The 23,892-nt window shown below is 42.1% G+C and overlaps 1 protein-coding gene across 1 annotated transcript in view; it reads right to left on the reverse strand.

The window, feature by feature from the left end:
• LOC122800223 (protein NO VEIN-like) overlaps positions 1-23,892 on the reverse strand; it is a 1,589,974-nt gene that overhangs the window by 1,538,049 nt on the left and 28,033 nt on the right. The window contains exons 3-4 of the mRNA XM_044069716.1: positions 6,114-6,257; positions 5,763-6,023 (exon numbers count right to left, since the gene is read on the reverse strand). Of these exons, the coding sequence (XP_043925651.1) occupies positions 5,763-6,023; positions 6,114-6,257 (405 nt within the window). The remainder of the gene's footprint in view (positions 1-5,762; positions 6,024-6,113; positions 6,258-23,892) is intronic.

The following is a 23,892-nucleotide window of genomic DNA, read 5'->3' on the forward strand; positions in this document are numbered from 1 at the left end:
AAAGCTTGTGTACTGGACCTGCTCAACAGATTGTGCTATCTGTTTGCCCACACTTTGTCAAGCCTTTTTTTTTTTTTTTTTCAGAAACTAGATAAGGCATGAGGCAATTCCTTAGAAAATTTGGAAAAGTAGAGCTGAAAATTCTTGAGATTCCCTGAATCAACTTACCGCTGTCATCACACTTTGGATCACCTCTGCAGCAGAGATCAAACACTAAATTTCTATCCAAAGCAGAATTTAAAATCTCACATTTACCATAATCAGGAAAGTTCTGTGACCATAGCCAGGCAGACTTCATCAAAATAGTAGCTGAGGTCATAGTCCCAGAAGCAGTATCAACTGAATCATACACACACTAAACAATGAGAAGTGACTTCTACAATAGAAGAAAGCAAATTATTTAAACCAGATTTTTCCTTGCAAGAAAAAAAACTACAGATAAAACATTCCCTCATACTTTCAAAATTTGTTAGAACAAACTCACATATGAGCCTGAGAATTCAAAATTCTGAAAAATCGAAATTGCAGAAGCATATACTTTTTTCCACTAAGCTTAATTTTCCCATCCTTGTCAGAAAGAATAGGATTGGAATTAACTAAATGTTTAGCTGCAGGAGGATTAACTAAAGCTACAGCTGCTGGGACAGGCTTGGGAAGAGTATAGAAAAACTATGATGAACATTATACAACCTACTCGGCTTTTTATGGCCAGCTGGCTAAATATCAGGAAAAGTATGGACAGTAACACATCCTCCAGATCTAACAGAATTGGAACAACATGTGAAGACTCTGGAAATTCCTTCTGTAACAGCTCATACTATTTTCTTAGGGACTGCGAAACCTCAGTGTTCTTCCATCGAAAATGCTAGGACATTCTAGAAATGGTCTCAGAGCAGCTTCCCCAGGGGATAGCCACACCATTCAGACAATACAGGTAAACTTTCCTGGTTCCCTCTCCCAGGACTGACAAGAGTGTTTTTTTCCTTGCTCACTGAGGAGACCCCCAACAGCCACATATGAATTAGCTAACCCCCAGTTAACAGTGGCTGTAGGTGCTACACCAGAGGGATCTGGGGTAAAAGATGAGTATCTATGGTACAACTAAACAAATGACCACAGCAGAGTCACCAGTCTGTGGCTTAGGCAAATTGCTAGTCTGCTGTGGTGGCTAAGTCTGTCAGCTTAACTTTTTCTTTTTGGGACTGGAAGAATGACTTACTGTGGGGAAAAATGATGCTTACCCAGTGACAACAAGCAGCAACAGCTGGTAAAAACGTAGTTTTTGAAAGTCCTTTTTTCAGGGAAAACCACATACGCACATACTTTGTCATCCCCAAAAAGTAAAACAAAATTTCTCCACAGTAAAAATGTTTTTAAATAATTTGAACAACTTTAAATAGAAAAAGAGCCCTCTCATTTAAAAGTATAGTACAGTCGCATGACAGTCAGTCAAAACACAAATTCCTAGCTATAAAATAACTCAAGAACAGGAAAGTGTTTGCAAACAATACATGTTTTAAAGTAGATTTTTTTCTGAAAGGGAACTCGTCTGCTCAGCAAAGGAACAGCACAAGCAGACCATCGATCTGAAACCCTTAGAGGAGCAGACTTTTTGACAGCAGGAAAGCTCTGAAGGGCTTGGGTTTAATCAGCTCAGCTGACCTAGAATTTGTGTGTGTGGAAGGTGCCTTGATGCTCTGCAAGCTGACCAATTGTTACATCCTGGATATAACCCATAAAACTTAAGTTACTTCAGCAGTGATCAATATGAAGATCACCACCAAAATAGCAGGCTGTCTCCCACAGAGTCATTTAATGGATTTAAATAAGTGCAACTAAAACTTACTTATAACACTTGAAAATCAACTACTATTCTTTCAAAAGAAAATGCAGAACCTGCACTTCTCAGTATCCGCTGAAGCCAAACAACTGGTAAACTACACAAAAAGCCACAAAAGGAAATTAAGCAACTAACAGTTTTGAAGCAAAGAAAACCAACAACAGAAGGCAACACTAGCTTAGTATACCAGCATACAGACACTGCCAACTTCTAACAGAGGGTCAGGCAGAATATCTGCCAACATAAGTGTGAAAAAAATGCATTTATTACACTGCAGTAAATGTCCTACCAAATGTAAGAGCTAGCATAAATTAAGCTCACATTTTGCTCATGCCAAATAAAACTAATGCAACAGTAACTAAGCAGTACATGAAAGTGTGATGCACACAACAGAGGGCAATCAATACCATGGCAGACGAAATAAAAACTTGAAATATCTCTGCAACTATTTTCAATTAAATTTTATAAACTTGGGTTACATTTCCCCGGTTTCCTGAGACTCTTAATTCCAATACTTTTCAGCTGCTTCCGTTAGGGGTCGCTACAGCAGATAATCTGTTTCCATTTCTTCCTGTCCTCTGCATCTTGCTGTCACACCAACCACCTGCATGTCCTCTCTCACCAAATCCATAAAACTTATCTCAGGCCTTCCTCTTTTCCTGTTACCTGGCAGCTTCATCCTTAGCATCTTTTTTCTGAATATACTCTGCATCCCTCCTGAGCACATGTCCAAACCAACGTAATCTTGCCTCTCTGGCTTTGTCTCCAAACCTTCCAACCTGGGCTGACCCTCTAATATACTTATTCCTAATCCTGTCCAACCTCGTCACACCCAGTGCAAATCTTAACATCTTTAGCTTTGCCATGTCCAGCTCTAACTCCTGCCTTTTTGTCAATGCCACAATCTCCAACCCATATAACATAGGTGGTCTCACTACCCTCTTGTAGACCTTCCCTTTCACTCTTACTGGTACTCATCTGTCACAAATCACTCCTGACACTCCATCCTGCCTGTACTCTCCCTTCACCTCTCTTACACACTTCTCCATTACTCTGAACTGCTGATCCCAAGTATTTAAACTCATCCACCTTCGTCACCTCAACTCCCTGCAGCCTCACCATTCCTCTATCCTCCCTCTCATTTACACACACATATTCTGTCTGTCCTGCTGACCTTCATTCCTCTTCTCTCTAGAACATATCTCCACCTCTCCAGGGTCTCCTCCTCCCATTCCCTACTCACTACAGATCACAATGTCATCTGCAAACATCATAGTCCACACGGGTACTCCTGTCTGACCTCGCCTGTCAACCTGTCCTTCACCATTGCAAATAAGAAAGGGCTCAGAGCTGATCCTTGATGCAATCCTACCTCCACCTTAAACGCATCCATCACTCCCACTGCAGACCTCACCGCTGTCACACTACCCTCGCACATATCCTGTACCACTCTTACATACTTCTCCGACACTCCTGACTTCCTCATACAATACCACAACTCCTCTCTAGGCACCGTCATATGCTTTCTCTAAGTCCACAAAGACACAATGCAACTCCTTCTGAACTTCTCTGTACTTCTCCATCAACCCTCTCAGAGCAAACATTGCATCTATAGTGCTCTTTCCTAGCATGAAACCATACTGCTGATCACTAATCATCACCTCCATTCTTAATCTAGCTTCCACTACTCTTTCCCATAACATCATGCTGTGACTTGATCAATTTAATTCCTCTGTAGTTACTACAGCTCTGCACATCACCCTTATTCTTAAAAATCGGTACCAAAACACTTTCTCCATTCCTCTGGCATCCTCTCACTTTTCAAGATTTCATTAAACAATCTAGTTAAAAACTCCACTGCCATTTCACCTAAACATTTCCAAGCTTCCACAGGTATGTAATCTGGACCAACAGCCTTTCCATTTTTCATCCTCTTCATAGCTATCCTTACTTTATATCCTTGCTAATCCACTGCACTTCATGATTCACTATCCGCACATCATTCAACCTTCTCTCCCTCTCATTCTCTTCATTCATCAGCTCCTCAAAGTACTCTTTCCATCTGCTCAACACATACTCCTCGCTTGAGTACATTTCCCTCATTATCCTTCATCACCCTTACCTGCTGCACATCTTTACTAGCTTGGTCCCTCTGTCTAGCCAATCAGGTCCTTTTCTCCCTCCTTAGTGTCCAACCTTTCATATAACTCTCCATACACCTAATCCTTATCCTTCACCACCTCTCTCTTTGCCATGCACTTCATCTCCTTATTCTCCTGTCTACTTTCATCTCTCTGACCATCCCACTTTTTCGCCAGCCTCTTTCTCTGTATACTCTCCTGTACTTCTTCATTCCACCACCAGGTCCTCCTTATACTCCTTCCTCTTTCCAGATGTCACAGCAAGAACCGTTCTAGCCATTTCCCTTACTAGCTCTGCTGTAGTTACCCAGCTATTCGGTAACTCTTCACTGCCACCCAGCGCCTGTCTTAACTCTTCCCTGAACTCCACCTCACAATTACCCTTTTTCAGTTTCCACCATTTGATCCTTGCTGCTTGTCCTCACACTCCTCCTCCTCCTCTTCTTGATCACCAATATCATCCTACAAACCACCATCCTATGCTGCTTAACTGCACTTTCTCCTGCCACCACTTTACAGTCTCCAATCTCCTTTAGACTGGCCCTTCTACACAAGATATAATCCACCTGTGTGCATCTTCCTCCACTCATGTATGTCACCCTATGCTCCTCCCTCTTGTTAAAATACGTATTCACCATAGCCATGTCCATCCTTTTATCAAAATCCACTACCATCTGACCTTCTACATTCCTTTGCTTAACACCATACCTACCCATCACTTCCTCATCCCCTCTGTTTCCTTTACCAACTTGCAAATTAAAATCTGCTCCAATCATTAGTCTTCTCACCCTTGGGTATAGTCATCACCACTTCATCCAACTCGTTCCAAAATTGCCTTAATTCCAATACTACTAACTCCAATTTATTTCAGCTCTTAATTGCCCTCTTCAACCTATTTTCCCTTTGTATCAACTATTTTCATGCTAAAAACCTTTATCCTGCTTCCCTTTCCTACTTTATTACTCATCCTTTCTTCTCTCAAGGTCTGCCAACTGCTCACCTTTGATCTTTCTCAGGCACTGTGCACTTTACTTACATACATATCCTTAAGCTTCCTCCCACAACTCCAAACCTTTGCCTACATCCTGAACACACTGTGGCATGCCTGTGTGTGCGCACCTTGCTTTCTAAACATAAGAACAACGTGACAGTGTTTCAGTATTAAGTCAAATACTCCAGCCAATATTTTCATTATCTAAATACACATCTAACACCATCTTACCACTGCTGGCCTTCGACACCTCTCATGCATGCACATCTGCAAATTTACTGTAAATCTTTTCTAAAATGCATTATGATTTTCTTAAGCTCTTCATGTTGCTCTCCTTCCTAAGCCTCCACTTGAAATAAGTATGCTCAGATGGATAGCCCTGATTAAATATATATATCTATATATCTATATATATATATATATATATATATATATATATATATATATATATATATATATATTCTGAAGTAAATATGAGGCAATTTATTTTGTAATTTAATTGCTTTAACATCTATAAAAAAACCTAGCCACAAAAGATATATATTTTTTTTTGCTGAAAGGAGCAAACAAGACACTTTCCTTAATAAAAGGGAGAGGTGGTAACTGATGTCTTACTGGCCATTGTGCAGCAGATTAGAAGAAAGCCAACAAAACAGTCACACGGGTATGATTTACGTAGATGAGGTAAACATATGCTGCTTACAGGTTTTATCAGCAGGAGGCAAAGTAACATTGCATCTGTAGTGCTCTTTCCTGGCATACATAACATTTAGTTTAGTATTTTTTTTACCTTCTGCAATTTCCCTGAAAATATATCCTGTGCATTTCTGCACACCTGAAACACTGCTTCTGTTGCAGTCAGTGTAGAGTATTGTCTGCGCAGCTCATAGCTTCCATGGTTGGAAAAAAGATTTGGCCCACTAGCACAATCCAATAAATTTTTCTTGATCTTATACATTCGATTTTCTACTTCTTCTTCTATCTCAATCCGAATTCGATCTTTTGCTTTTTCTAGTGCTACAAATTCACTATTTGCTGCTTTTCGTACTGTCTGCATAAACAAAATACAAAACATTAAAATCAGAACACAACATAAAGTAAATAATTTTACTGAAATGAACAAATTAGACCAGATACTTACTGAGATTGAAAGTGCAATGCTCTGAATTCTAATGCCCAGTTCGTATGGTGACTCACAGTTGTACTGGTCAGCTAAGAATTTCATAAACTCTGCAAGATCAACTTTGCTTCTTGGTCCAATTTTTCTCATGTGTGAACGTAAACTCTGTCATTAAAAAAAGAAAATATCAGCATTAGTAAAATAAACTAGGGAAGTAAAACATACTAACCATAAGTTACTTTAAAAGTAGACCTTTTACACAATACCCAAGGGAGTATAACATTTAAAGTTGAATTTAAACAATGCTAAAAATAATAAGACACACTCGTCCATTCTAGACATCCCAGTAGCATACAACTACAACTTCAACATAACACAGACGGCCCAGTCCCACTCCTATTTTAAACATACTTAACGTTTAGCAGATAACATTCTGAACATGGGAACTAGAAAGAATCTGCTTAATCTAGAAAGGTATAGGATGGGTCTCCAAATCAGTCCTTCACTGGATCAAGGAAAAGTCTGAAATGATACTCTCTTCCCTTTGTGTGTATTGGGGGGAGGGGGGGCACCTTTTTCTATGGAAGCTTGCTGCAAAAGCAAACCTACTTGGGCCACAGCTTCTCGAACCTGGTTTGGGAGGACATGAGGAATGCCTGCAGGCTTCGGGTTGAGAGGTGAAAGACAGCTTATAACCTGTTTAATGTTTAACACCCATCTGCTCTGGGTAATTTTGGTCCCTTCTTGATAAAAGGGGGAAAAGCTTTCACCTATAGTTTTGTAGAAGTGACAGGGAGGTTTGGAAGATGGGGAGTGGGAATGGTTGGGTTGGAACTTGAGGGAAACTGAATAGGGAGAGGACCAGCACAGTCATGGTTACTCCTGCAGTGGCCCTAGGATTGAGGTCCACTATGTCTACAGGTAGGTTCTGATTTCCATACTTCGTTGCCTCAGTGTTCTCTCTCTTCTGACTTTAATCCCTCTTTTCATTCTTGACGAGTTCTTAGTAGGATAGTTTCTGCTACATCTGTGTGGCCGAACCTATATAAGGCAGTCTGCATGCATTTTGCCTTTTCCTCCAACTTTTTGAAGACAGCTTCAGCCTTGGCTCCAAATAAAGTCTCTGGCTACAGCAGCATCCAGAATCTCATACTTAACATGGTTTGGAAGGGACAGTTCTCTTAACCAAGCATGTTTGCAAATAACAGACCCTAAGGAAGTCTCCCTGCTTGATATTTCCAAAGCATCAAAGCCACAATGTAAGCAATGCTCTGCAAATTGAGAAACAGAGTAGTAGATGTCCAGTAATTCTTTGGAGTCCTATCTTCTATCTTTTCCAGTTTTCTTCAAATGCTCCAGGTAGAGTTTCCTTGCACTTAACTATATGAAACTGGCAGCTAAGAACTCTCATAGCCAGGATGGCAGTAGTACACTTTATTCTCAACCTGTCAAGGGTTATTCCCCCCCCCCCCTTATCAATTGGCAATGGGTTCTTAGGACCCTAAGTCACTACTTCAGGATCAGCTGTAAGACTCCTAAAATGGTGTTTATGGGAATCAAGGTCCCTACACAAATGGACAGGCTTCCTTGGAGGAAGTGGTTGAACTCCGGCTGCAGGGAAGAGTCCAACAGGACATAATCCACTACTTCTAGTACTGGAGGAATTGCCCAAGGTTTGTGCTCAAGAGGCTTCAAAAAACTAACACTCAGACTGAGGGAAGTGTTGTACTTCCCAATAAAAACACCCCCTCCTTTTATGGAGTGTTTCACCAAATGAGAAATCTCAGGTGGTAAGTCTGAGACAATATCATCTACAGGTAGGTTCTCAGCCTAAGCAGGACCTGCTGTGGCTGAAAGCCAGACGGCCTAGTCTAAGGCAAGCCAGGAATGATTTGGCCTTACAGTTGGGTCTGGTGTAGCGTTGTATGCACTGGGAACAGGCCATGGCTTGCGCACTGTTTATAGATGACCCCTGGCAAGATTTAGGGATTCCACCCTCCTATCTGAAGACCTAGTACAAGACTTAAAAGCAGAGGCCTGCAGAGCAAACTCAGACTCAACTGGCTGCCCCTGTCCTTCAGCTCATACAGACGTGAAGAGGCCTGAACATGTCAGACTCCCAAGGACATCTGTATGAATGAAGAGAATAAACTAATTGAGGTCTATAAGGCATTAGTCTAGATAGCTCCATTTCAGAAGAAAAACTGTTCGCTTTCCTTGGAGCCAAATCGAGTGTGCTGAATGACTGCTGCTGAGAAAAGAAAACTGCAATGGCATGCCAGCCAAGGACGTTCCAGGTCTCTGTGGAGGAGAAACAACCAAGTGCACTTTGGAAGCAGTTAGCTTTTCCTAGAAGTGGGATTTCTGCCTCACCCAAAAGCCTTTTTACTTTTCAGGTATGACATTGAACTAGGACTTTTCAGCATCCTGGGAAAAGGTAGTCTCCGTAACCACTTCTTCAAAACAAAAACTTTCAATATCAACTTATCCTTTCTATTGGCAAGAGTGCACTCAATGAAATTTTTGTACATGACATAACTAAGTGGGAAACTCCAAGCCACAAAAGAAAATTCATGTGGGTTCTATGGGGTAATCTTATGCGCAGACTTTTTACATTTTTTGAAACCCTGGTTTGATTTTTTTTTTCCAAGGCTAAAGAATCAACCACACACAGAAGAAAACAAAGCAAGTCATGTGCACAAATGCATAACTAAAACTCACAACTATCTTATCCAATCCTAAAAACAGCACTAGTAGACAGCACTTTTTTTTTTTTACAGAAATGGGGAAAAAAGCAGCAATACCTGCACAACAAGAGCATGACAAGGGTTGGGTTGGGAATAGAAGGAGGGAGAAAATAGCTAGGATGACATTGAAAAAGAACTGAGCACTAAAGAACCATAAGTAGCAATATCTTTGTCTCTGAATAGACCATCAGAGAAACATTTATCTGCCCAATAACCTACTTTCCCTTATTACTGCTCAAGTAGTTTCAGATGCCATTGTAACTTAATACTAGCGATAAGATCTGAACAGCTCAGGTAAGATTAGGGATTTATGGGTTAGGGAGAGAGCTCAAGCTTGCCAGGGTTTGCAGACATACAAAATAGGTGCCAAAGGTGACCAAGTTCACTTGTCTACAGCGTCCAGACAGAAAGTACAGTTGTGCACTTAGTTACCATAAATCTAGATGTTAAGAATGTATTCACTGTTGCAGTCATCACCTGTGGGCTATCCCTGCGGTGGTAGCACTCAGCCAGCCCGAATACCAGTATCAGTGTATTTTCTGCATTGGCTGCAGTCGCTTGCTGACTGACGTCAAGTCGTCAGTGCTATAAAGGAGAGCAGCCGACGCCATTACATCAGTTTTTCTTGACCTAACTCGTTGGAGGCCCAAGTTAAAACCACCTTTTCAAACTTATGTCTCCCTAAAAAAAGAAGATATAAAGGGGAAGGAGGGTGGGAAACCAGGACTGCAATAGTGAATACACTCGAACATCTACATTTATGGGTAGTGCACACAACTGTACTATGGTCTTCATGTTTCACTGTTGCAGTCAGCATCTGTGGGAGGATTCCCAAAGCTGAAGAGAGGGGTGGAAGGCTTAGTAAGAGAAATAGGAATGGGTCAGAATGCCCTGCAGAACTGCAGAGGCAAACCATGCCCTACCCTTAGAAAATAGAGGTAGGTGGTAATGCTTGGTAAAAGCATAGACAAAAGTCCAGGTGGCAGCTTCCAGGATGTCCCTGGTGGGAACTCCTCTGAGGAATGCTATGGAAGTGGAGGCTGCCCTAGTGGAATGGATTTGAATAGATTTGGGGGGGGTCCCATGCAATCTGTAGCAGGAATGGATACAGTGCGATATCCATTTGGAAATGGTTTGCTTGGAAATGGGTTTCCCCTCTGCCCCTGGGGCAAAGCTGACAAGTAGTTGGTCTGTTTTTTTGAAGGGTTTAGTGCGGTCTAAATAGTATCTGAGCTGCCTGTGCACATTTAGTAAGTGCAGAATTCTTTCCCTCTTGCCTTGAGAGTCAGGAAAGAATGTGGGTAGATGTATGGCCTGATTCAGAGTTACATTAGATACCACCTTGGGCATAAAAGGAGGGATTAGTTCTCAGGGAGACCCAGTCTGCATGGAGGATGAAGGGCTCAATGGCCATCAGTGCCTGAAGTTCTGAAATTCTCCTGGCTGAGGTGATAGCTAGGAAAAAAGCGGTCTTCCAGGAGAGGAATTTTAGTTCTGCTGAAGCAGCAGGTTCGAAGGGTGGTAAAGTTAGTTTTTGCAAAACATAATTCAGGTCCCAGGCTGGAGTGGGCGGTCTTCTGGGAGGTCTGATATTAGAAGCCCCTCTGAGGAATTGGGGCTGTTCTGTATCAAAATGAGCTGAAATGGTTCAGGCGTGGATTTTAATAGAGGAAAAGGAGAGGCCACTATTAAGTAGCTCCACTAGGTAGTCCAGGATAAGAGAGATAGAAGGTTGTGAGGTACTGCCCCCTCTGGACTGGCTCTACGAGAAAAATCTTTTCCATTTTCCTGCATAAGATTTTCTGGTGCCGGGCCTTCTGGCCTCTGTGATAACGTCTAGGACCCATTTGCTTAACAGGGTCCCCTTGTTTTCCTTTAGAATATTAGCCATGCTGATAGTGTGAGAGTCTGTAAATCTGGGTCCAGCATCCCCCCTCCACCTGAGTTGCAATGTCTGAGATCAGGGGAAGCTGCCTGGGAGGCTGTAAGGTCAGACTGCACAATAAGGAGTACCAATGTTGTGTGGGCAAATCTGGAGCAATGAGAATGGCCTTTGGTCTCTCCTCCCTTATTTTGATTAGTACCTTCGGAATAAGAGACAGAGAAGGGAATGAGTACACAAAGCGGGTGTTCCAAGGGAAGGTCAATGCATCTACCTTCCACACTAGTTGGTGATAATCCCTGGTACAGAATCTTTTCAGCTGATGGTTAAGATACGAAGCAGAGATATCCACCTGCGGAGTCCCCCACGCTTGGGTGATTTGTAAAAAGATTTTTCTGTGAAGCTGACATTCGTGGGGGTCCAGTAAGTTTCTGCTTAAGTGGTCTGCCAGGGTGGTGTTGAACCGTGGTAGGTATTGGGCTATCAGGTGTAGTCCCATGGAAGAGGCTGTCAGCCAGAGGTTCAAAGCTAGTCTGCATGGAAGGGGTAAGATTGGGTCCCTCTCTGTTTATGTACTACACAACTGGTGTTGTCTGTTTTGATAAAGAGAACCCCGGGCTTGAGATGGGGTTTGAAGGAAGTCAGAGCCTTTTGTACTGCCATCACTTCCTTCTGGTTGCTGTGTAAGGAAAGTTGCGGGGCATCCCAAAGACCTTGGGTGCATCTGCCTTCTAGGTAAGTGCCCCAAGCTATGTCTGAGGCATCGGTGGCAATGGTCTGTCTGGTTGGGCAGAGAATGAAGGGAAGACCCTTGTTCTGGCCACAGGCCCCTGCCCACCAGAGAAACATGGCCCTTATACAGGGGATCAGAAGGAGAGAGGTCTCTAGAGACAGAGTGCTGACACCAATGTTTTTTTAGGTACCACTGAAGTTTTCTCATGTGAAGCCTGGCCAGAAGAATTCGAAGGATGCCAGATGCCATGTACCCCAAGGCCTGCAGGGACTTCCTGGCAGTGAGGTGACTTCTGGAAGCCAGCTGGGTGAAAGAGGCAGGAAGCTCTTTTTCTGGGGCTAGGAAGGCCATTTGGGATGCTGTGCCCAGCAGTGCTCCCACGAAAATGATCTTCCTGGACAGCGTTTCCTTTGATTTCTTCTCATTGATGGTGTACCCTAAGGAGGTTAGGAGGATTTTGACAAAGAGGAGGTCCCTGAGGAGCTTTTCTTTGCAGTCTGCCTGAATAAGACAGTAGTCCAGATAAGGGTAACTTTGGTTATTTTTCTGTCTGCAGAAGCCTATGGCCGGGGCTAAGCATTTGGTGAATACCGTGGGAGCAGTAGATAAGCCAAAGGGTAGAGCAGAGAACTGAAAGTGTTGTGAGCCTCTTTTGAAGTGAAGGAATCCCCTTCTGGAGATGTAGAGGTAGGCATCTTTTAGATCTAGGGTTATTAACCAGGCATTCTTTTGTCAGCATAGGCAGCAGCTGCTGTAAGATTAGCATTTTGAATTTGTGGACCACCAGGGAGGTGTTCAGAATAGATTGATCCAGGATGGGGCGCCAAGTACCCGCTTTTCTGGGAACAAAGAATAGTTTAGAATAAAAGCCTTTGCCTGTTTGATTTGAGGGGGCAGGTTCTGCTGCCCCTTGGGAAATGAGAGTTTGGACTTGTTTCAATGCCTCTGCTCACTGATTGCGAGGCAAGTCTGTGTACCCTCTTAGAACTGAGAGTTCGCTGAAGGATAACTTGTATCCCTGAAAAATTATCTTTAAGACCCACTGGTCCTTTGTTACAGAAAAACAATTTTCTTTGCAGAGGGCGAGCCTTCCTCCTAGTTTTTGAGAAAAGAGGGCAGAGGGGGGGAAAGGGAGTCATTGAGAGCTTTTGCCATAGAAGGATGGCTTAGACCTCCCTGCCTTTGGAGTGGAAGTGGTCCACTGTTTGGTTATCTGCTGTCCCTGGGGAGGGGAGTCTGGGTGGTCTGTCCCTGTAGGGCTTACCTTGCCCCCGTCTGCTAGGTGCAGGAAAGAACCAGTGTTTTGAGGGAAAATTCCTGCTGAACCTAAGAGGTTGTACCTGAAGGAAATCTTTTACTGTTTGCATAGATTTTGCAATGTCTTCCATCTTTTTAAGCACCTCTTCTGCTTTTTCTCCAAACAAGTGAATCTTATCCAAGGGTGCATCAAGTAATTTAGATTTGACATGATCAGGGAGAAGTTATTCCTTCAACCATGCATGTCTCCTAATGAGAGATCCTGACACTGCTGCCCTGCTTGAGACTTCTAGGGTGTCATATCCACAGTGTAATGAATGTTTAGCTACTTGACAAGAAGACTGCAGTAAATCTGCTAACTCTTTCAAAATAGCACAGTCAGAAAAGGTAGAAAGTTTTTGTTTTAACAGTTCCAGTGTGTTGTTGATATTTTAAACATGTGGAACTGACAATTGAGAGCTCTGATGGCCACGGTTGCAGAGCTGTATATGTTTTTACCCCATCTGTCCAGAGCTCTGGAGTGCTTGTCAGAAGGAGTAGGATTTTTTGTAGAACTAGCCTTAACTCCTTTTGGCCCCTGTGTAATGACCTCCGGGTCTGCAGCAGGATTTCTGTTCAGGTATTTGTGAGGGTCCAGTACTCTGTAATACCAGTCAGGTTTTCTAGGAGTAGGTGGGTGGGTGTCAGGAGTTCAACTGGATTCCTGGAAGACATCATCAACCATCTCGAAGATAGGAGGGATGGCCAAGGGTCTTGTGCTGGGGCAGGTCTAGAAACTCGCTTAGTCTTTTCTTAGACTGAGGTAAGTCCTGGGATTCCCAGTGGAAATGTTCCCTGAAGGCGTGAAGGATTTCCCCAAAGGAAAGATCTTCAGGTGGGGATGCAGAGGGAATGGATTCCTCTGCATCTGAATCCTCATAAGCAGTCACAGGTGGTTGCTCCTCTTCAAAATCTGAATAATCAGACTCCTCAGAATCCATTTCTGTTAGTATTTCGGGAGAAAGCTCTCTCTTCTTTTTTAAAGTTGTGGCCTGACTTCCTCTGATAAGGGTGATAAGATCCTTTGCCATTTTAAGCATTTGAGTTTGGGGAGGAGAAGCAGAAGTAACATGGTGGCTAGAGGTAGTTTTCCTAGGAGTGGTCTTGCCTCTAGGCCTAAGAGTATCCATCGGTCTGAAAGAAACGGTAGTCGGAAGAGAAGAATTTTTTGGTCTGGAATCGGTAGTGCGAAAGGCCTCCTCAGAAGCCGATGCCTGCGCCGCAGCTCCGGACCCAACCGAGGCAGAGACAACCAAAGGCTCGGAAGACAAAGAAGATTTCTGCGGCATACCTGACTTTGAAAGGCTCTCAGTAGAGGCCTGCGAAGAAATCGAATCGGGGGCTGCAAAAGCCCCTCACTGAATTCCGGAGAACTGACCACCTGCTTAGCAGTAGAGTCGTCGGAAGGCTTGGCCTTGGGTGGTCTGTCTTTCTCTTTATCCTTACATTTTTTCAAAATCTCTACGGATGGATGGATGACTGATGCCATTTCAGAATGCAAAGATGGAAGACAAAAAATACCAGGCTACAATAATAGCTCAACGCGAATGGTTCCCACATTAAAAAGGGCACAGAAACAGCAACAGGGAAAGTTGTGCTCTGGGCCTAAACAAGTGATGCAGTATGAGTGGAAGTCTCGGTATGGTGCTTGCTTTCCAAAGGCGAGACCATTGTTAATTTTTTCACAACAGTTAGAGCAAGAAAAAAAGGATTCCCCAATGGAGTACTTAGCTTTAGACATTTTCAGCTGTAAATCAAAATTCTGGACGGTCAGCGGACCAGCACACTTGCGAATTGCTTCTGCTACAGGTTCCACGGCAAGAAAGACTGATGTAATAATGTCGGCTGCTATCCTTTATAGCACCGACCTCGACCTGACGTCAGCCAGAAACAGACGGCAGCCAATGCAGAAAAACACTGACTCTGGTATTCAGGCCGGCTGAGGGCTACCACAGCAGGGATAACCCACAGGTGATGACTACAACAGTGAAACATGAAGAACATCAGGCTATGGAGAAAATAAGAAAAAGGTTTAAACAACAAAGAGACCCCCCCCCTCCCCAAATTATAGCAGACTGTGCTTCTCAATCTTGTAACAAAAAGAAAGCCTATAAAGAAAACACACCAGTGAAAGCATTTTCCAAAATGAGATATTTGAAAAACAGGAAAACCCCTCAAGCTGTTTACAAAATATAAAAAAATCAGGAGTACCTTGACATGAACCAGAAACCAGTGTTGGGGAATGGAGATTAACAATAACACCAGGGACTTCCAAGATGGCTGCACACCAAACAGTGGATTTCAGCTCTCCCGCAGAAATACGAGAAACTGGGAAATAACAGCCAGTGAAATTCTGGGTAACATTCAGGTACTAGTTAAGTACACTGCCTAAATGCCATCGAAGAAGAAATTTAGAGCACCAAAAAGAAAATCAACTAGAAAAACAGAAGAGAAAATATTGACTGCAAAGAATCCAGCAGCTGTTCAGCAAAAAGCAGCTCAAGCTTCAGTTTTGGTACAACAGATGGCTGCCTGTAACTTAGAGGAAAAATAAATCAAATGCTCTTAGAGATGATTAAAATAAATGCAACATTGATGGAATATTTCAGCTAAAATAACAAAAGGCTAGAAAATAAAAGTTTTAAGTAGTTACTCATATGAACTGATAAACTGCAAACATATCAGAGGTTGTAATGAAGAAAAGACTGGCTGAGTATGAAGCTTCTCAAAAAGAGGTTTCAAAAAGGTCTATGTAGAAGACAAGACAGAGAAACAGGATTTTAGCTGTACAAGAGAAACTGGAAGGAACAGACTGTTATTATTATGAAAGTACAAATAAGCAACTGGACTGATATTCCACAGCAGGGTTTGTTAACTGAAAGTTCATATCAAGTGTTTTACTTCCAAACCAGGCCATGAGAAAACAACAAAAGCCTATATTAGTAAATATGCAATAAATATCAGCATAAAGAATTGATCTTGAAAAAACTGTGCAGAAGGGAAAAGTATTAAAATTGTGGGACAGCAGAGTGTGTGAGGAAAAAAAAGAAGTTATGTACTCACCATAACGTTCCATCTGAGTAGTTATACTTCATTTTTCTGCAACCTGTGGGTATACAGATCCATATCGGATCCGAGCCGGCAACTTTTTTTCCCTAACATCTGCTCCAAGCTCCGAGCTCCTCCCCATACCCATAATACACCACCATCTTCTATCTTCTCTCAAATCGAGTTTGCTGCAACTATACATATTAGCAACTCAACTAAATAAACCTAACATGTTTATTCACATGAAAAGATCAGGGGGATGGAGGGTGGGAAGGTTGCAGAAAAATGAAGTATAACTACTCAGATGGAATGTTATGAGTACATAACTTCTTTATATGAAGTAGTTAACTTCATTTTATCTGCAACCCATGGGACAGAGTACCCCCAGCTACTCAACAAATCCTGGGAGGCTCTCATGGAAGGATATTCCTGAGCACCGCAGAGCCAAAGGATGCTCTCCCTCTGGAAATCCGATCTAACTTGTAATGGGTGATGAAAGTATGAGAATTTGCCCAAGTTGCTGCTGCGCAAATGTCGTTCAAAGGAACCTTAGTCCAAAAAGCAGCGGAAGTCACAATGGACCTGGTAGAGTGAGCTTTAATCAGACCAGGAGGAGATAACCCCTTGGCCTAGTAAATGTGTAGAATGCAAAGAGTGATCCATCTGGCTAAAGAAACCCTGGAAATGGCCTTGCCCAAACGAGGTTTGGAAAATAAGACAAATAATAGATCAGACTTAAGGCAGGATTGTGTTCTATGAAGGTAGAAACAAAGTTGTCTATGAACATCTAACAAATGAAGTTTATATTCCCCTTTGTTCTGAAAATTTGGAAAGAAAACAGGTAGATTGTTTGGTTTATTTTTGATTGAGATGCCTCTTTGGGTAAAAACGAAGGATTTGTACAGAGAGAGACCCTGTCCTTATGGAAGACCAAATAAGGAGGCACGGCAGACAATGCCTGCAGTTCAGAGACCCTCTTAGCCGAAGTAATAGCCACTAGGAAGGCTGTCTTCCAAGACAAAAACTTTAGATCCACTGATGCAGCAGATTCAAAAGGAGGAGATACTAATGACTGAAGAACCAAAGTGAAATCCCAAGGAGGAAACTTTGACGGGAGGGCGCAGAAGGAAGGTGCCTTTTAAAAAGGCATTACATAGTCTAGGATAGGTAAGTGCAATCTTATTTTCACCTGCATGAAAATTAGAAATGGCTGCCAGCTGTACTTTCACTGTGGAGGAGCTAGCTCCTTGCTGAAAAATACTAGTTAAGAATTTTAACAAGGCTGGAACAGGTGCTGTAAAAGGATCTAGGTTTCGCGGAGAGGCCCAGATAGAGAAACGTCTCCATTTACTGTGATAAACCTTCCTAGTGGAATCTTTAAGAGAAGCCAATAGTATAGATTTTACAGGAGATGAAAGACCAGGAGTCCTGGCAATCAAGGGAACTGGAACAGCCAAGCTGTCAGCTTTAGACTGTCCAGATTAGGAGGGTAAGCACCAGAAGGATGACAGATAAGATCCGGACATGGATCCAGAATCCACAGAGGAGCTAAAAGATGAGACCAACGGAAGGGGAACCAAACTTGATGAGGCCAGAATGGGGCAATGAGGATCACTATGCACCCTAGTCGACAGGCTTTCTGAAGAAACTTCTGAATGAGTGCTAATGGTGGGTAAGCATACAGTAACCTGTGGGGCCAAAAATGGACTAGACCATCTCTAGGGGCATCGCCTGGAGAGGGAATCCGAGCAAAGAACTCGCTGCACTTCGCATTGGAAGGAGATGTGAAGAGATCGCAGCAAGGCTGGCCCCATGCAAGGAATATCTCGGCCACTACTGACTGTTTCAGAGACCACTCGTACGGCATCAAAATAGCCCGACTCAGTCTGTCTGCTAAAATGTTGGAGTGTCCCGGGACGTGCGTTGCAATCAGAAACTGACTGGTGGAAATCGCCCACTCCCACACTCTCATGGCCTCGCGACACAGAGGATAAGATCTGGTTCCCCTTGCTTGTTGATATACCAGACAACCGGCATGTTGTCTGACTGAATTGCAATCGTACCCAGAGAAAGGACAGTGTGGAAGGCTTTCAACGCTAAAAGCACTGCCTTCATCTCTAGAACATTTATGTGGAACACGGTCTCTATCTGGGACCAGGTGCCTTGGACTGTCCTTCCCAGTGTCCCCCCCACCCGAGTTGGGAGGCGTCTGTGGTCACTGTGGCTTTGGCTGGATATGACACAAAAGAGCGTCCCGCTGCAAACTCTGGTGAAAGGAGCCACGAAAGGAGAGATGTCCTGCAAGTGTGACTGATCCTTATCGGAAAATCCATGGGCAGGTCTAGCTGAGACCATTGGACAGCCAGAATCCATTGAAGGACCCGCATATGGAGGCGTGCGCAAGGAAGAATAGAAGTTGAAGCAGCTATGGAGCCCAAGGCCCGAGGACCTCTTGCGAGGCCTACCCTTCTTCCTCTCTTTATCCTCCTTGCACCTTACTGTCTTTTTCTTTTTTTCTCTCTCTTGATTTTTATTTATCTTTGTCTCCCCCAACAACAAAACAAGTGGGATTTTGAGCCCCTGTCTGAGTGGGTGGTTCGGCAGGAGTACCTGAGACCGAGGCCGTGGCAGAATCCAGCATGGAGGCAGGGAAAAGACCCTTGGCAACTAATGTGGCCTTCCTGTCCCTGAGGGCCCTCTGGTTAAAGCCTGCACAGATTGAACACTGTGTTGATAAATGAGGCACTCCCAAACATATTACACACAGAGTGTGACCATCAGCTGATGAGAACTTATGGCCACACACTGTGCATTTTTTGAAAACCGACTTAGGCTGATCAGCCATAGTCTAACACTAATCGCCACTCCCTAAAGAGAACACAACACACGCTGAAAGGAAGTGGACCTAGAACTACTTTCAGCAATAAAAAAAACTTTTTTTTCTTTTTCTGAATCTATACCGACAAACAGCGTACACTAAAAGAGGGGAGGAAGGGAAAACTAACTACCACTTGCACACAAAAACAGAATGAACCTACTTATTCATCCCTAAAGCTCAGAGCAAAGGAGATCACGACGCTTACTATGGCATGGCAAAAGAGATCTGAGAGAAGATAGATGGTGGTGTATTATGGGTAGGGGGAGGAGCTCGGAGCAGACGATAGAAAAAAAGTTGCCGGCTCGGATCCGATATGGATCCGTATACTCGCAGTCTACAGATAAAATGAAGTTAACTACTTCAGAAAGACTACTCATTGCACACCAAGCAGAAGAGAAGCAAATTTATCCTAGCAATCAGGGAATGTTAAGAGGTAGGTATGAAATTCAAGTGGCTGAATACACCTGTCTTCAGAATATTTTTTCCTGGAGGAAAAGACATTTTTGGACATAAATACACATGTAAAATACCCCATTATGCAGTTTTCTGTAATATACAGCTTATATTATGAATATTTATGCACATTTTAATAAGAACAAAAACTTTCTTATTTTAGTTTTAGTGTCCTTTTAAACTTTAATGACAAAGTGGGGTATATGCTTTACCATTCACTCAAGTTTAATAAAGTCAGCAAAGGTCCAGTCTTTCTCAGACATTTTTTCTTGCAAAGCCATATTTCACAAATGAATACCGCTTTATATTCTCCCATTTACTCACTAATTTCAGTGCTGCTTGTCTTCATTCTGTTCATCATCTCCTAACTCCAGACTCTGGTTCAAATCCAAGGTACTCTCGATTGTTGTCAGCTGCTGTGCTTTTTTTTTTCTCTCTCTCAAGCATGTACATTAGGTGCGAACAATAGCCTTTTATCTTAACGGCGACACTCCCATTATCTTGGAATGTAAATGGCTGTCCAGGTATACACAAAAAGGAAAGCACTGGATTATATTAAGAAATGCAGAGAGCAAACAGCAATGCTGCAGGAAATATTTACAAATTTGGAAAGAAATGAGCATGTGAGTTTGAAGAAAGGACTTCAGGATGGATATTCATCAAATATCAACGGACAAAGGAAAATGTGAGTAATACTGATTCTTAAAGAGACTCCAATAGTGACAGGAAATTAAAAAAAAGACAATAATGGTCAATTTGTGTTAATACGGGGCTACTGGCAAGGCAGGAGGATTACGCTACCATGCGTTTATATTCCACCAAAAACTGCTACTATGGAGCTTAAGAAATATTTGGGAGAAATAATCTGCTTTCAACCGGGAATATCAGGTAGGGACTGGAATAGTAAGGGTGCATCAGTGTGACATAGAACTGAAAAAATAATGAGAGGGTAAATTTTTGATAAAATTTATACAAATATTAGGCATGGAAGACGAGAACTCAGAAGGGTTCTGACAGAAAGCAATTTTTCCCAAAGGTTCAATAACTGGGCTAAACTGGATAGAACTTATTTCAAAGGAGAATATGCATTTGACTGAAGGCTTTGAAATGCATACAATAACTCTTTCAGATCATACACCGATAAAATCTCAGATACAAATGAAGGGCAATGAAGTAAAACGGAGATGCTGGCACTTTCCCAACTACCTGCTAAACATGCTGGAATTTAAAGAATGGCAAGTGGAAATTACTCTAGTTACTAGAAGACAGAAATTTATTTCAGGAGTGATAGCTAAGGAGTGGAACAAAATGAAAAATTGAGTTTAAAATGGGGTAAAAATAAAAGAGAAAGGAATATGGTTAAGAAGCAATAGAAATTATTTACAGGAGCTGACAAAAATATTGCAAAATACGGGGAATCTCAAAACAAAGAGAGGCAAAACAGCAGAGAGCTAAAGAAAACATGACAGTATTTGGAGAATATGCATGAGTTTGGAAAAAAAAAACTGTCGTTAAACTATTTTTGATGACTCGAGGAAACAAACTTTTAGCACAATGACTTGAGCGACAGTAGAAAGGATAAATATCAAACTTAGGGAGCCTATAACAAGAAAAATAACCAAAGATCCTGTAAAAGTATTAGATATATTGTTAGAAAATCTGCATAAAGCAGAGGCATGAGGAAATCAATAAACAGTACAAATGGAAATACTTATGGAAGACTTAATTATGACAAAGTTATAGGTAAATGAGACTCAACAACTAATACCCAAGATAGGAGAAGATAAGATAAAATGACGGCATATAACCAATCTCCAGAAAAGTCTTCAGAAAAGTATGGCATTCCTGTACAACTTTTAAAGTCAAAAGAGAAAAAGGGAAAAAGATCTGGAAGATTTCAACACTTTTAAAAGGAGGGGAAGCCCGAACAGCTTAAGAGAAAGCGGCGGTGGCCATATTACCCAAAAACGGTAAATACCCATCAGATCCAGCTTCTAATAGACTAATTTCAAATTTTAACCATGATTATAAAGAATTTGTTAATACCAGCTAAAGGAATGGCAAAGGTGTTGCCAAAACTGATGCATCTAGATTAAAGTGGTTTTGTGAAGGGGAGACACACGTTTGATAACATTAAAACAACTAAGATAATCCAGTGAGTCTTGATGTTTGATGATGGATTTTGAGAGTAGGACAACAGAAGCGTTTCAATTCCCTGACACAAACATAAAAAATTACGAGACAATCTTAGGCAAGCTAGAGTTTTCACTGTGTGATTCCTTAAAAACATCCTGTAAAAGAGGATAATGTGATATATTCAATTGACCCCTTAAGGACATCAGGTGTTTCAGATGTAAGGAAGTTCTGAATGCCAATGACTTTTTTCCCTTTTTAAGTCTGTTAATGGACAAAATCAGGCCTCACAAGATGGTATCAAAGACTATTGACGACGGGAAAACTGCATATTGCCTACCCTGACCTGGGCAAGATGTTTGATACAATACTCCGCTTGGGTATTATTGACAAACTATTAGAGCTAGGCATAAATCTCTAAATATTGCTGGATTGTTTGCTGGCTCACAGAAATGACCCAAGATGTCAGGATTCGTGAGACCCCCCTCCACCAGAAGACCGGTCACCACTGAAGTAGCCCGGGGCTCTGTGTTGCACCCATTTCTGTTTAGCCCTAGCTTCTGACAATTAAACACCAATGTCAAAGGCCTCTGTGTCACCAAGTTCACAGATGACTGTAAATTGGGAGATATCAAATTTCCCTCATTACCAATATCCTACAAGAGGGTCTGATGAAAGCAAATGCCCGGTATCAAAGCCATGGATTAACACCCACAGCAAAAGAAAAGCATTATACTGCACATTGGCAAATCGTTCACCAAAGCTAATTACTCCATTTATAAATCACCACTAAGACTTGACCCAGTAGTTAGGGATCTGGGAACATAAGTAGACACCAGTCTGGCCTTTGATCAACACATAGCCAAAGACAGTAACAAATTCATGTCATTCAACTAATAAGCAAGGGTATAGCATCCTGGTCTAAGGAAGTTACAGTACCACCCTACTCGGCCCTTATCAAACCCACTGAGTACAATGCTCCCTTTGGCACTTACCTAACCAGGCACACCCAACTTTTGGAACACGCTCAAGGGTTTCTTACCAAGATAATCCATAGTATGAATATCCTGTCTTACACCGATCGTGTTAAGGACCTGTCTCTGTACTCGGTCTCCTAAAGGTTGCAGAGACACATTCTATGCCTGATGTGTAAGGCATCTTCACATCCAGCTCTGCCAGATCTCATCGCAAAACAAACAGCACCAGATAAACTAAATATGAGGACATGAACTTTGCCTGTGACACAAACAGAATATGCTGAAGAGAATGATGTGCGTCTCTCAGAGGATGCCTCTCTGATGAAAGAAACTTCATGTCCATATAAAGCAGAATTCATCATTGACCCTGTTGAAGGACCACCTTGATCATTGGACTGGAAATCACAAATTCACCCCCAGTCTGGCACCCATATTTCTGAAAGGACAAAGTTCGACAGCAAGGAAATTGATTCCCAAGTAATATACCTCCCAAGGTAACCCCTTACTTATCAACTTACTAAATTAACCCACCATATAGGCCTTCAAGGAAATCTGGGACACAACTGGGCTTGCAAAGACCCTAGTGGTTGTTAACCCAATATAAACCTGTGATCCTGTGGATAAGCAATTCACAAGGAAGTAACAGTAGGACATATGCATGCATAGCTCCCAAACCCACAGAGTCTAGAAAATTTAGGATTTTTTACCTAGAAGTACTTGCATACATATTTTATATGCCAAGTAGACTTCGAAGAATTTTTTCTCAAGTAAATAAGCAAATTTTGGAGGAGTGATGGGGAAGAAAAAGGCAACTGGGAACATATATTTTGGGACTACAGTAGAGAGTAGATTACCTGAACTAATTGGGGCCTAGGACAGTTCGGACAATCAAACATGCAATGAACTGGATAAAAAACGCCTAAAATCAGTTTTTTTCTGTATACCGGGAATACACTTCAACCATTTAGTAATTCCAGTGGACAATAAAGAATATTTTTCACAAACAAGCAGGCTACAAGCACAAAAATCACACAAAAGCAAATACGTACAACGTTTACCACAAAACTTTGGAAGGCTGCACTAGGATAACTGACATTTGGATAATCGACTCTACTGTACAATAGTTTGCAGATTTTAAAAATCCCCCAAATAGTACTTTGTCAGAAATACTGGGTTAGCAAATGGGATGATTTGTCATAAGAGAAAAGGGGTGTGATAAGCATCTTAAGTCTAGTCTACCAGGAAACTTGAAAGATGAAAAAGAGGTAACAGTTTCTAAAGTGACATCAATTAGACCTTGGGCACTATTTAACAACTTTACGAAAAAAAAGACACAGAACCGGTCTACAAGCTTTCTTTCTTTGGCATTAAGAACATCCTTGAACAAAAAAACATTCCCCACCTGGGAAGGAGGAGGTGTTATTTCTCCTTTGGACAGCAAGTGAATGAAGAAAAGTACAGTTGTGTGCACTTAACATAAATGTAAATGTTGAGTGTATTCACTGTTGCATTCATCATATTTGGGTTATCTGCTTGCAGTAGCCCTCAGTCGGCCTGATTAACAAAGGCTTGGGTCCTGCGTCAGTTGCTGTCTCTTCTTCCGTGACGTCAGGGGTATAAAGCATGCAGACTGTGCCATGACATCAGTTTTCT

The sequence above is a fragment of the Protopterus annectens genome, chromosome 4.part0, assembly GCF_019279795.1.
Source record: "Protopterus annectens isolate FY-2018-M chromosome 4.part0, PAN1.0, whole genome shotgun sequence".
In the NCBI taxonomy this organism is placed as follows: Eukaryota; Metazoa; Chordata; order Ceratodontiformes; family Protopteridae; genus Protopterus; species Protopterus annectens.